This window comes from Halichoeres trimaculatus, unplaced genomic scaffold (assembly GCF_033239565.1).
Source record: "Halichoeres trimaculatus isolate MK-OKI-2021-1 unplaced genomic scaffold, fHalTri1.1 fHalTri1_scaffold_7, whole genome shotgun sequence".
In the NCBI taxonomy this organism is placed as follows: Eukaryota; Metazoa; Chordata; class Actinopteri; order Labriformes; family Labridae; genus Halichoeres; species Halichoeres trimaculatus.
Window position 1 is genome coordinate 28,989,266 of NW_027437185.1, and position 14,547 is coordinate 29,003,812.

The 14,547-nt window shown below is 40.1% G+C and overlaps 1 protein-coding gene across 2 annotated transcripts in view; it reads left to right on the forward strand.

Moving 5' to 3' along the window:
- The window catches only part of htr4 (5-hydroxytryptamine receptor 4), a 185,890-nt gene extending 181,002 nt beyond the window's left edge, over positions 1-4,888 (forward strand). For both annotated transcript variants that reach the window (XM_074674560.1, XM_074674561.1), the window contains one exon: positions 2,510-4,888. In XM_074674560.1, the coding sequence (XP_074530661.1) occupies positions 2,510-2,597 (88 nt within the window). In that variant the 3' untranslated portion in view covers positions 2,598-4,888. The remainder of the gene's footprint in view (positions 1-2,509) is intronic.
- Positions 4,889-14,547: the final 9,659 nt, after the last annotated feature.

Sequence of the window (14,547 nt, forward strand, 5' to 3'; positions counted from 1 at the left end):
CATAATTGAGGATGATGAAAAATGAGGCAGCTCTGATTTCTAATCACTTAACTTTTCCCCACGCACATCTTTCGGCTCAGATTGCTTTATTATGCTGAAAACTGTCCTGATCATATTATAATATGACATTTTAACACTCAGATTAACACTCAGGGGTGAAGTTTACTCTTTTAGTGTTGTCTGAACTTTAACCTTTTGTTCTGTGAAATCAAAAGAGATCATCTTTGGTTTTAGAGTTAGAAGTCAGAACAGCTTATTGAGTGACCGTGGATTTATCCTGTGCACAAACCGTCTCTACCTCCTGTATCTGTTGTGTCCTATCACTCCCACTAAAGTTCCCGTAATATCTCATAATAAAGTCAACCTGCTGCAAGCTTTGACAACAGCTCTCCGTCACCCTCCTGTAACCCAGACTGTCTGATCACCTTTCCAGTAAGCAGGAATTAAACCATGCTGAGAAATGACTCACTCACCATCAGGAGAATGTTCTCAGGGTTTAACTAATGATATTACCTCTTTGAAAAAAGGAGGTTGACTTTGACAGTAACTACACCAGAGGAAGGGGTACATTTCTGTTTCTCATTTTAATGTGGGTAAGCTTGGAGAGTATGCTTCTTCTACTCTTGCTCTCAGTCTGGTACACGTCTGCTGGAGCTGTGGTTTGGACAATTACAGGCTTTTTAACATGTGGATGAATCTTTTGTATCGACCAAAGACCCACTCAGACTGGATCAAGTACAGCTTGTTGGGGTTGAAGTAAGGGTCTTAAGCTTGAGTGCAGTGGCTGGATCTTACAATGCAACAACCAGGAAAGAATAATCATTCATCCATCCATTTTCTTAACCACTTATCCTGTTCAGGGTTGTGGGTGGCTGGAGCCTATCTCATCTGTCATTGGGCAAGAGGCGGCATACACCCTGGACTGGTCACCAGTCATTCACAGGGCTGACACAGAGACAGACAACCATTCACACACACACTCACACCTACGGACAATTAAGAGTGATCAATTAACCTTCATGTTTTTTAACTATGGGAGGAAGCCGGGGTGCCTGGAGAGAACCCACGCTTGCACAGGGAGTTTCAGTTTATTTTAATCACAGTTTGAGGGCTGACTTGCTCTTCCCGGCATAAAAGTTACATGTCAAAAGCCCTTTGTGTAAAAAAAATAAAACTAAAAAAAATAATCGAAGCTTTTTTATTATTATTTAATTTTAATGGAAAGCAATGTGGACGTGCAAAAAAAAAAAAAGTTGCAGTTCCCCAGGTGTCCACTTGGGGCATGCTCCTGTAGATGAGGAAACTCCTTAGGGCTAGAGTACCAGACTTTACCCCCTTTGGAAACCAACAGATAATGCGTCAGAATATGTAAAGAAATGTCAACCTTGAGAATGTATTTTCTAACTTTTATTTACTTTTTCAATAATTTTTACGTTTGTTTAGAATAGGACATTGTTAACATATAAAAGCCAGACTCACACAAATAGGTTGATGCGAAATGGAGAGGGCATTTCAGGGCTCTGTCAACCAAGGTGGGATACTCCTTTCTTACATGTAGGGAGTAGTTAGGCAAGAGAAGAGTCTCAAAGCTCAGCACAGTTTTTACATAGCTTAATAAAAGGCGCAACTGGCAAAGTTGCAGCCATCACACAAGGTGTGGTTAGGTACATTTGGAATCATGTGAACCCAACAGTTATGGCACTTTTCGTGATGTTTGTTCAGGACAAATTGTTATAAAAAAAAAACAATCTATATAGGTAATACAAAGGATTAAAAAAAAATAGATCATATTTTTCCCTTCCCTCCAATTTTCTGAGGCCCCCCCATGTGCTCCCTGGGGACCCCCCAGGGGGCTAGCCCCCACTTCGAAAACCACTGCCTGAGGATACCAAAAATAATTGTGTGAATAAATGTGTCACCCATATATTTCTTTGAAAGTCAAATTTAGAGTGGAAGCTTTATGTATAACTGTATAACTGTATAACTGTCCCTCCATCAAAGCACACATCCTAACTGCCCCATATTACCCTTCCAGTTGTGTAAACCTCTGATATTATTTATTTGTATTTATTTATGTATTATTTATTTTTTGTTTGTTTTATTTCCCCGTATTTTTCCTGTTTTTACTCTTTCGTCTTATCTTACTATCTCTCCATGTCTATGTTGTTGCAGCCACCTAATTTCCCATTTGGGATCAGCAGCTCTTATCTCATCTTACAATTAGAGTTTGACTGACAGATAGGAGTGTAGTAGCTGTTTGCCAAGGAGATTAAAGCCTGTTTCTTTCTTTATTTTTTTTCCCAAGGTTTAAAGTATCCATAAACATATCAAGAAGTAAACATGTTCCTTATCTGTTCTAATAACTATTTACAAATCTGAATTATAGATGATTACTCTGTAGCTGTCTTGTAGTCCAATAGAGAAATCCAGATGACAGTGAAAACATTTGCCATCTTCTTTATACCTGATTCAAACCATTGACCTCTCTCCTTCCTCTGCTGTCTCTCAGGTATTCTGTCCTTCACAACGGGAACAACGTGGAGCAGGAGAAGAAGTCTCTGCACACCTACATTGAGTCCCACGAGTCCTGCTTGTGACCCTCGATGACTCCTCAGTCTCATCTCCAAAGACCACAGCTCAAACACGGTCACCACAGACCTGAAGAGCAAGCACACAGCTCCAGAAACAAAACCCTGATGGGACTTTAGAGACCTGGGCCAGGAATGTGACTCATTAAGCGGTCCCTAAAGGCGGCAGGGACGCAGTGGACTGGAGCCATAACCAGTTCTCTGTCTTTCTGACGCTGTGTCTGTTGTGCTGGTCCTCTCGGCTGAGCTGTCCTGGTTGAACTGAAGCAGAGCCCGAACGCGGCTCTGTGAGCTCCGGCTCATCTCGAGGGCCAGCAGCCTGGGTGGTTCTTTAAGGAGAGTTTCACAGCTGTGGATGTGATTAATGACTGGGAGTCTATGAAGTGAATTATTTTGCCAAAGCTATTTTACATACATAGGACCTATTTCTGATCATGATATGAATCTCCTTGTTGTTTTCCTAAAAAATCAGAATGATTGATGATAGAGCTTAGAGAGTTGTTATATAAAATAGAGAATCTGGGTGAAAACAAAGTGTTATTTTCAGGAAAAGAGGCAGAGTTGAGAACAATATTTATTTTACAAAGCATCACACACTTGACATCACATTCCAAAGCCTTGGATCCAGACAGAAATAACCTGGTGTCAAAGCTTAACAGCGTCACTCGATCCCCGCTAAGCTGAAATGTGGTAGCAAGGCTGCGTTTAATCCTTGACCCACACTGTCCGATTGGCGTTATGGAGGCTGCTAGCTCACACTCATGTTCATCACTTCCCGAGGTTTTCCATGCAGCAGGATGTTCGAGGACAGAAACACAAAAAAGATGCTCCTGAATTATTTGACAGGCAGTGTATGGTGAGTGAGTGTTTGAGTGTTTATGTGTGTTGTTGTTTGAAATAACCTTTCCCTATTGACCCACACATTGCTAACCCTGACACTCCGATTAGCTTCTGCTTTCCCGCCGACAGCCAAGGCTCTTTCACGGTGTAAACCCCCTGTTTCTATTTGCTCATAGAAACAGAGAACACTAAACCAGCTGTTTACCTTTGCCTATCCATGACCTTTATCAGAAAGCTTAGGCCAGACACACTAGGTGATTTTTAAACCTTAACCAATTTCAAAATAATGGGTGACCATAAAGACAGCTCAGAGCACATAACAGTCTCACGGAAGCTTTTATGATCAAACGTTAAACTTAAGAAGATAAATTAACACGAAGGGCAGTCAACATCATCTGCTGGCTGTCATGGCAACAAAACACAAGGAAAGAATTTGTCCACATCCGGTTTCTGATACCCACCTGTCTGCTTTTCTCATTGGTTATTGTGGATATTCCATCAGAGGCATCCCAGCTTGAAATCATAGGTATTAAGTATGTCTTGATATTTATGTTTCAAGATAGCAGAGGCTCCACCTGGAGTTGTGTTGCAGCCTCAATACAACAGTGGATTGTTTGGACAAATAAGAAATAGTAAGATCACAATGAAGTCCAGTTCCCCAATCACTCTGGTTTAAGACACTGCTCATTCTCCTACACTGCAAAAAACAGAAATCTTATCAAATATTTGTGTTTTGTTTTAAGTAAAAATTGTCTTATTATTCTCGATATGAGCCAAATTCAACTGGTCAGTCCAGAAAAATGTCTTTTTTAAGCTATTTAAGGACAAAAATTGAGGGAGGGAAGGATGGAGCGAGAGATCGACAGACTCTGCACAGGTCTGTGGTGGTGAAGAGGGAGCAGAGCTGCAAGGCAAAGATCTCTGTTTACTGGTCGATCTTCTTTCCACCCTCAACTATGGTCATGAGCTTGGGGCAGTGACCGAAAGAACAAGATCGTGGGTACAAGCGGCTGAAATGAGCTTCCTCAGTAGGGTTGCCAAGCTCCCTCTCTTAGAGATATGTGAGAAGCTCGGCTATCCGGGAGGAGCTTGGAGTAGAGCCGCTGCTCCTCCGTGTTGAGAGGAGCCAGATGAGGTGGCTCGGGCATCTGATGAGGATGCCTCCCGGACGCCTCCCTGGTGAGGTGTTCAGGGCACGTCCCATTGGGAGGAGACCCCGGGGAAGACCCAGGACATGCTGGGGAGGCTACATCTCTCGGTTGGCCTGGGAATGCCTAGGGGATCCCCCGGGAAGAGCTGGACAAAGTAGCTAGGGAGAGGGAAGTCTGGGCTTACCTGCTTAGGCTGCTGCCCCCGCGACCTGACCCCGGATAAGCAGCAGAAGATGGATGGATGGATAAAGACAAAAATGAGGTCAAATTAAAAAAAAATCTACCAATGGAATAAGAAAAAAATGCTAGAAAATTTGTTTAAAACTAGGACAATGTCTAATTCCATTCCTATATTTTTTTTTACTTTTTCATTTTTGTCTTTAAGTAATTTGAAACAAGACATTTTTTGGACTGGTCAGGGGAATGTGGCTCATATCAAGTCTAAAAGACACTTCTCTTACTGAAAATAAGACAAAAACACTTGATAAGATTCAAGTTTTTTGCAGTGTATTAACAATTGTCTTTGTGTCAACAAGTTTCTACAGCTTTATTCTTTATTTAGATATCCATTGTTTTCCGCAAAGTGCTTGCAAGCCTTCTCGAAAGTTAATACAAGAAAACAAAATTTGGAAAACAATTATGTAAAACCACTCAATATCAGTTCAAATAAATATGCACTAAAAGAAAGTAAATAAAACTTAATTTAAGTTTTAAAAAGTGGAATAATGTGCAAAGTTATGGAAACAAAACAAATGGGACCAAACTTAACTAAAAGTGTCAAAATAGTGATTCCCTTTCATTTATGAGAAATCAATCAGTATTTGATTGAGTGACATAGAGTTTTTCAGGCAGAAAATCCTCTAAAAGAAGAGTTTTCCTACAACTACATGGGTCGTGGTGATCAAACCAGAGCTAAAAGAAGAGTGGATAACAAACGCAGCATAAACAGGATCATGTTGCTCTGTGTGCCCTGGTGCTCCTGTTTTTTAGTGTAAAAAAAACTCATTGCAGACCCTTTTAATGCAGGGGCATCTCAGCATTGTGAAGTTTCCCCTCTGAAAGATGCTGTTTTTATGAAGTTACAGGAGGTCAGGAAGAAGGTTAAACAATAGACGCACTGCGCATGTTTAACATTGAATTAAGAAAAAGATGGAACAACAGTTTCTTGCAGTATCAGGATGTGCAATGAGACTAATTTCTCTCTTTTTTAGTTTGAAGTATTTTTTAAGCACATGACCACCCTGCTTCTCCAAATTGACTGAATTGAATTTCCTGTAAATTGATCATTTTGATTACTTATGAGTTATAAAATACTTCAATGCTTGTGGCTTTTCTTAAGTCGATTAAATCTGACATTTGGAAACACAAGCTTTGGTTTTCCGAGCTCTGCCATGAAATATAGACAAACAGTGAACACCGTGTCCTCCAGAGCCAAAGCAAGCAGAGAAAGAGAGACAGACGTTCTAAAAATATTTGCATACAAACAAACAAAGCCCTCCAAAAATCAGATAATCAGATGAAAACACTGTCAAGCATCGATTCACTGGCACAAAGAAAATCCGGAAAGCTTGGCCCAGGCGAGGTAATTACAAATCCCCACTGAGCCAAACCCATTGACCCAGTTTGAAAAGTCACAGTTCAGAGGAAATCTCTAATCCAGACTGAAACTTCATCACTGACACCATCTCTCATGTTACTCCAGATTCATAAATATGAGCGTCTAATATTACAGCACAGCACGGCGAGAGGGGAGGGAGGTCAGGAGGTTGAATGAGGCCGTCAGACAGGAAGACGACCTCACTGCTCTTCATTTATTCACCCATGTATGAGAATATCAAAGATATTCCATCCAGATTTTTCAGTTCACCCAGCTTCAAAAAAGAAGATTAACATACTGAGAACATCTTTATGTAAAACTCAGCTGTGAAGAAATGATAAACGAACAGAATGAAGAAAAACACTGTGAGGTTTCTCTTCTCCTGGAAAAACCTGTGACCTCAAACTTGACCCAGCGTGTCTCAGTGTAATCTGACACCAGGAGACACGCAGGTTTGAACAGACTGAGGTTATTGAAACACCACTTTCAGGAGTAATAAGTCCACTTGGGGTGAGGTGTTGAAACATAACCATCTTTGGGCCAAAACACTCAGAATTTTGAGATTAAAGTCAGAACTCTTCAAATTCAGATTTCAGGCTTTAAATTTAGACTCCCGGAAACAAGATAATCTCAGGTTTCACTTTTTTTTCCTAGACTTCAAACTTTAATCTAAAAATTTAGATTTTAATTACTTACTAGATTTCAGTCTGCTTTTGAAATTCACACTATTTCAGAATCAGGACATTTTTTTTTAATTTTTTTATTTATTTATTTATTTATTCTTGATAAACTCTGACTTAACCTCTTAAGACCCAGCGTCCACTTTCTGCCTTTCAGACCCATGATACTTCTTTTTTTTTTTAAACTCTGACAGATTAGCCACATTTAGGGACACTGCTCTCATCATTTTTCAGTGAAATCACAACATTACACCCATTTAGTGGGAAAAAAAAACAACACATTTGAGTTAAATAACACCAATAGCAAACAACTCGTAACACAAATTAGAAAACTTCTAGTATAAAGACCAACTTTAGTTATTATACTTACTAGGTCTTACTTTTCCCAAATAGCAAGGAGAAATAAAAAAAATGCACACCAGACAAAAGCTCTGATGTTTAGAGGTTAAATTTTAAAATTTCAACCTTTTCTCATAATTAAATTTCAAAGTTTTGCCCTTTTTTCCTGAAAACCTCTGATTTTTATTTCACAACACTGCCTTTGAGCTCAGATCTTAAACTTTACCGTCAGAGTCCTAACTTTTATCTCAAATTTTCTAACTTCAATTTCAAAATTCTGACTAGAATTCAAGATGTCTGACTTTATTTTGAAACTGAGCTTATTTTTGTCAGATTTATAAGAGTAGATTAAAAAAAAATATATCTGCCTCAAAATATGAAAAAATCAATTAGCCTCAGTCCCTGTCCAAAGAAAACAGTGTTAACACAGGAGCGATCCTGCTGACCTGTATGTGTTATCATGATGAAGTGCTCGAAATGAGTAATCCTAAAATCTGAACTGTTTGTTTAATGTATGATTCATTTTTTAACAAGTTCTGCTGTTGTGTTCAGATTCAGTTTTATCAGCTTTCACTAAATCTCAACAAGTTTGTGTAGTTCATCCTGGCGAGCTGAGGCTGACATGCGAGCAGTTGATTCAGACAACTTAACAACTCAACAGTAGAGAAATGAAAGAGTCTGTTGAGGCTGTTTGAAAAGTTTTCTGGTGAACAGTTTTGAATTTGGTTTTGGTGACCTGACAGCTGATTTCTCCCTCTTCTTTAACTCCTCTAAAAGCTATCTTCGTGTTATTATTGAGGACTGAGAATCCTTTCAGAGCTCTCGGAGATTTAGTATTTTTCTCAAGGACACTTCAGCGTGATGGATGATGCTGGACTCGAGGCTTTAAATTGGACTTAGGAACAAAAGACGAAATGTTCCGACATTTATCTCGTGGAGTGGGCAGAGTTTGGGGCTTTTCTGTTAGAAGAGGAGTCGAAACAAATTTATAGATTGTTTTTTGTCAGTTATTTTAGGCACAAAATGTTAAATGTGGCTTTTTTAGACCTTCAAAACAATTTGAAAAGAGATAACTTCAACATTTTCACCTTTGTTTGACTGCAAATTAACCTTTTTGTGCAAACAATAACATCCCTGCTTTCAGCATCTGTCAAATGAACGTGTTTGTGGAGTGTTATGGTTTTTGTTTTTCTACGTTGAGTCTATTGTTTCCTTGCTTTGCTGGTCATTAAGCGCCCACATCTGTGCTGGCTTAATGTCACCCCATGTGTGTGTCCACTCCTGTGTGTGGATGTGTGTGTGTTTGCGTGGGATGCTCCTCAACTGTCTTGAATAAGCAAACCTGAGCTCACCTTTCCTTTTGTGAAAAAAACAAAGGGTGACACATCCAGCCAGAGTAAAATGAAACTAAAAGAATCCAGATGGAAACTCTTCTGCCCTAAAACAAAATATTTTTTAGTTTGAGTAACCTTTATTTCTCCTCTTCAGAAAGTCTCAGAGCAGCCGTCCACCTGTGGAGCAACTTGGAATCCAGTTGTGTTTGTGAGTCCTCAGACTCCTCGCTTCATTTGCGTTATCTGAGCGTGATGTTTCCATGAGATCATCAGCGGTGTATGATGCACAGAGTCAGAGCTAAAAATAGAGTGAGCTCAGGGTGCTGGAGGTGAGCTGTGGTCACCTGGAAGAGTGTGATAATTTATCTGCCAGAGTCAGAGGAAAGAAGACCTCTGCTGTCTGCGTCCTGTGCCATCCGGTTTGGCTTTCCAGAATCCTCTCAGGCATCAAAGCGAGAAACAGTCCAAGAAAGTTCAAGCTCTTTTTAACCAGTGCTCACTTTTTATTTCTCAGTTAGGTTAGCAAAAACTTTATGAAGGTTTTCACAAAGGGAAGCTTACAAAGGGATCAACAGCTGAGCCAAACCAAGAGTTTTGAATAAGGTCAATTACCTGGACAGACCCTCTTTTACAAGATAGCATTAAAGCTCACAGTACCAGCTGCTTTTTTCTGTGACTCTTTGATCACATTTCAGCTTTACTTACAAAGGTTTTAAGGCTCAAGTACAGTGCTTAACAAATCTATTAGACCATTCCTGTGATGGTTAATCCACCAGGATGTGCAAGCTCTTTGATCAAAATGATATCTTTAAAGTTTAAAGGGGCTGTGAGGGGTTTGAAAGTGATCTTGAAAAAGTCTCCCTTATCGGTATATGCCTGATCGTAATCCACACTTTAAAATGATATCAACGCCAATAGTGCTGGCTACAGCTTTTTTTTAAATTGCTACTTCTTAGCTTCCAGTTCAGGTCGACCAGGACCAGATTGACTTAAAGCACGTCTAGGTCTCTATGACAACATCACGCTGGCTGACAAAGATTAGTAGTGAGAAGAGATAAACACAGTTTCTGTTTTTTTCTCTGCTGAAAACTATTTCTGTGACTAATTTTGTAGTGATGGTGGACACAGAAGCGTAATGTCAGACAGTAAAAGGACAGAAGGGCAGAAGAAAGATTATCGGAAGGGTGATACAGCCTGAGCTAAAGGCTAATTAGCCTTTAGCTCAGGCTGTATCACTCTATAACACAGGAGCTAAACTGTTTGTGATAATGTTCATTCCAACCCACAGTCAGCAGTTATTCTGCAGTGGTCTGTCAAACTTGAGTCTATCAATAAAATGAAGAATGAGGTAACGTTAGCTCTGCTTGGTAGATGACTGGCAGGACATAGTTAACCAGGATTTACTAACGTTACACATTACGGACATGTCTTAGAGCACCGGACTGCCAGCTGCGCTAAATGTAAACGGCTACTCAACTACTTACAAACTGACAGTGTTTACTTGTTGATACGTCGGAGGAACGGGCTGGCTATAGTGCTAACATATAGCTGGCTTGATGTCACGTTTCAAATCATAGCGGTACGTAACTCTACTGTTAAGTCCCTTACCTCAGCGTGTTGTATCCAGTAAAATGTTGTTTTGAAAAAGAAAATTTGCTTTGATCTGATCTCCTTTTAAGTCCCAAAACAAACACACACTGCACTGAAAGTAATTTATGACAGTGTGCGGAGACTCCAGGCCACAAGGTGGCGAGGGAGTGCAATTAAAACAGATCCTCCTCAGAGTATCTTTAAACATATATTTCTGTTCCTATTCAGGCATTTTCAAATGTACTGTTTTAAAAAAAACAGCAGGAAAAAATGATGAAGCACTTCATTATTTTTCAACTGACAAATCACAGTTTCGGTCTAATAAATCTGTTAAGCACTGTATGAGAAGAGCTGGAAACATGACACCTAAACCATGCAAGCAAACAGAAACTGAGATTTAAAACAGGAGTCCAACTACAAAAGAAATCATTAATCTTCTGATTAAGTTTTATTTGATGTATTTATTGTTAGCCTCACCGTAGAACAGATTTCAGCGATTACTGTGAGATATTACGCTACCACTTTTCCAGAGTGTTCAAGTTGACCTTGGAAAGTGTTTCTGAGTCCAACAGCAGCCTCTTCTACAGACCAACACAGAACAATTTGTAAGTCCTCAGACTACAGAAGAGAGGTTTCTCTCATGGGTAAAGGAAGTGGTGATTGGTGAGGGTTGTCAGATGGTTATGAGACATGTATGTATGTAAACAGTGTTTTCAATTCAACCAAGAGTCGTCTCTCTAAGCAGAATCTGTAGCGTTCAAAAGCCTCTCAAGTGTCCCACAAACTGTACACAAGTCTGGATCATCTCTAAATCCATATTGTTTCCTGGGAAAGAGGCTGTCCCTGCTTCAACACTACGTCACAGAAATTTAAGTTTATGCAGAGAAATAATCTGTCTTTTTTTGCACATGATGCTGGATTATGAACGTCGTGTAACCTCAGAGGTAATATTTGGTACTGATGTTCTCAGCGCAGCCTCTTTACCTGTCGTATTCTCAAAATGAAAGTGACCCTAAAGTCTTGTTGTGAATTACAAGTTTTGCAGAAACAATGTCAACACATTTCTAGCCTGTAGAGGTTTGGTATCTCAACAGAGAGGATATTTATTTGATTTATAGGGATTTATGATTAGTTTAGAGTTAAATCATTATCGTGTTGCAAAATGCAGGATTTCAACATCAGCTGCTCCCTCCTCATCATTCCTTCATTTCTTATTCTAATTTATTCATTTATGTTTGCAGCTTACGGCATGAATGTGTACATAAAGACAAAAACTCCCACAGACTGTCCAAAGGAGATGAGAGACAAACTTTGATAAAACTCTTCAGTATTTATTTTGACAGAACAGTATTTTCATGTATTAAAGAACATAAAAAGGCTTCTCTTTCCGGGAGCTGAGATGTGTATGACTTTTCTGTTGCTATGTGACAGTTCTGATAAAGGCTAATTAAAGATTAAAGAGATGTTGATAATCCAGCTGTTGATGTCTTTGTGTCATGAAGCTCACTCTTCACTTTACTCAAAGGATGTCAGCGTCCTCACAGAGCTCACCCGAGGCCTCGTCTCTTTTCTCTTCAGAGTGAGACCCCCTCTCAGGAGGGTTTAGATGGCAGCTGGAGAAGAAAAAGTCATAAAGATAAAGCACATAAAGAGGCCCCTTCAAGCTGAGATGCTGCAAAGTGACGAATGGAAGAAGTGTTTAGAAACACAAACAGATTTGTCAGGGCCAGAAGTTCACTCTCTGTGTTTATCGCTTTTAAGGCCAGGTGACTTCGAGCAGGTTTTCTTCTTCTACTGACACCGAAAATGAAAAGTTATTCAGCTCCTGTACTGATCAAAAACTTTCTATTTCTGTTTTTTGTTTTTTCAGTTAAATAAAAGCAGATTTTTTTTCAGGATAGTCATTTAACATTCTGCCTTCTTTTACTGTCTGACACATTGGAGGTAATGAACTACATGAAAAGGAAAACAAGAACAGGGGTAAAGAAAACTTCTTGCTGTGACACAAAATCAAAAAATCCTGCAGATGTTTTTATTCAGCAACCCTTTTAGCCAAGAAATCTTAGTAAAAATGTCTTTGAAATACCACAAAGAAGTCTCAGAAAACAAGCTCTAGATTTATATATTTTGGTGCAATAAGTTTTGCTCTTCCTTGACACTCTCTTAAAATAAGCGTCCACTAAGTTTTAGTACAATAAGGAAAAGCCTCCAAAGCAAAGCAGAAATATCTCTTGAACAGATCTTTTAGGAAAACACAACTCACAAATTTATGACTGTGTATGACGGCTTCAGCTCCCGTCTCAGTGTGCGATCATCAAGCTCTGAGAACGCTGATGAGATTTACAGGTTTGAAGGGAAACACCACCAGGAGGTCCTGACAGTGGGAGGTATGAAATTCATGAGAGCTCTGCCAGTGAACAGTAGTTACCTCACAACACAAAGATCTGTTAGAGTATCTGAGAGTGGGAGACTCAAGAGAGGGATGCAAATCAAGATGAACTTCAGGTACTACGGCCTCCGTACCCAAACAAAAAAATGCATAAGTCCAAGCAGAACATTAATGTATTGAACAGAAACATTCATTTAAAGCTGCTGCTAAAAATATGGTAAGTGCACAGGGTTTGATTGGCCAGCCTGCTCCTGTAGAGTGTCAGAATTTGGGGCCTCTCGGGCTGCAATGTGGTGCATCAATACAGAGAAATACCAAACACATGCCTTAACTTACAAGCCCCTTAAAGGATAAGTTCGGTTTATACAGCTTTTACATTGTTTATAGAATGAAGTAGAACAAAATACTCACCCAGAAGGCTTTCCTGATCCAAGCAGTGCTTCGGGAGATATTTAGATCCAAAATCGTGCAGCGTACGTCCGTATAATGGGATCCATCGGGGCATAGACAGCGCCGCTCCTAAAACTGCATTAATCGTCCAAAAACTCATGTTTTTCACCAATATTCCATCATGGTCCGCTCCGGGTTAGTCCTCTGCTGCCCCTCAAAGAAAGGAGGAAATGGAGTCAGCTCTTCAGAGAGTATTGCGCATGCGCGGAGGGGCAAACGTAAACAAAGTCTTCGTCAGTTCAGTGATCATAACAGCCACACAGCGCTGTCTGGAGTGACACAGACTGCAGCAGAGGACTGACCCGGAGCGGACCATGATAGAATATGGGTGAAAAACATGAGTTTTTTCAACGATTAATGCAGTTTTAGGAGCGGCGCTGTCTTTGCCCCGATGGATCCCATTATACGGACGTCCGCTGCACGATTTTGGATCTAAATATCTCCCGAAGCACTGCTTGAATCAGGAAAGCCTTCTGGGTGAGTATTTTGTTCTACTTCATTCTATAAACAATGTAAAAGCTGTATAAACCAAACTTATCCTATAGTGAGTTTAATGCAATGTCAAACAGCCAATATTTGAATACACAGGATCACATGTCTCCTGAGCTGACTGCTGGAGAATCCCTGGCAGAAAATCTTGAGTTTTAAGCCTCGTTTCCACCCAGCAGGTTAAATTGGTTTGTATCGATACAGCACACATTTTGTGGTGATTCTAATCCCAGAACAGATCCCCAAATGACTGAGTCGAGACATCACACTTTCTGGGACTCTCCTGTTGGAGGGCTAGACTAAACTGATACAACCCCCAGAGGGTGGAGCTACAGCACTACAGTCCATTGATTGATCGAAAGAATCGTCGCTTGTGCAACAGTAGCTGTATTTCTCCTTGCAGCACACAGTCTTTGCTGAAACAAAGCTTGATTGCACTTTGAAACAAAGAGCCACATGCCAATCACAAAAAGGACTAATTGCTGGATGTCTCCTATGATCTTTGTTTGCCGTGTTGCTTGTTTCTTCTCCCTTTGATTTATTTGCAAGGTACACTATGTCGCGCTGTTATGTGGTCACGCTGTTACTTTACTGGCGTGGCTATTGGCATCCGGCTTACACGCCCCCTACCACTAGAGGGCACGCTCTGCTTGGTGGAAACTCAAACAGGATCAGGGTTAACTGCTAAACCAGTCTGCTTAGTGGAAACTGGGCTTTAACGTCATGGTTCAGTGTTAAGCTTGACTTTGCTCCGGCAGCAAGTTTTGGATTCATCTCTGACTCTTTCATCTCCAGAGGGTGATTTCTGCAGAGCGTTGAGGCGATGAAAACCTTGAGGATAAATATTCTAAGAAAAAGAGTTTTCATGTCAAGCTGAATTTTTTAGAAGGACAGAGATAGGATGCAGTGTCTTAACTTTGTCCCGTTGTTTCCTAAGAATGGTTTGATATTTGACAGTCTTTAGAAGCAAACATTAGAGGGCAGTTTGTTTCTATGCCAGTCAGATTTTCTGATCAGTCCTGCTGGGTCTGATAACAAGAGTTCTTGTAACATAGTTTTTCACGTATCATATGGCGTTATTGTTTAAAGGTGATGTGAGG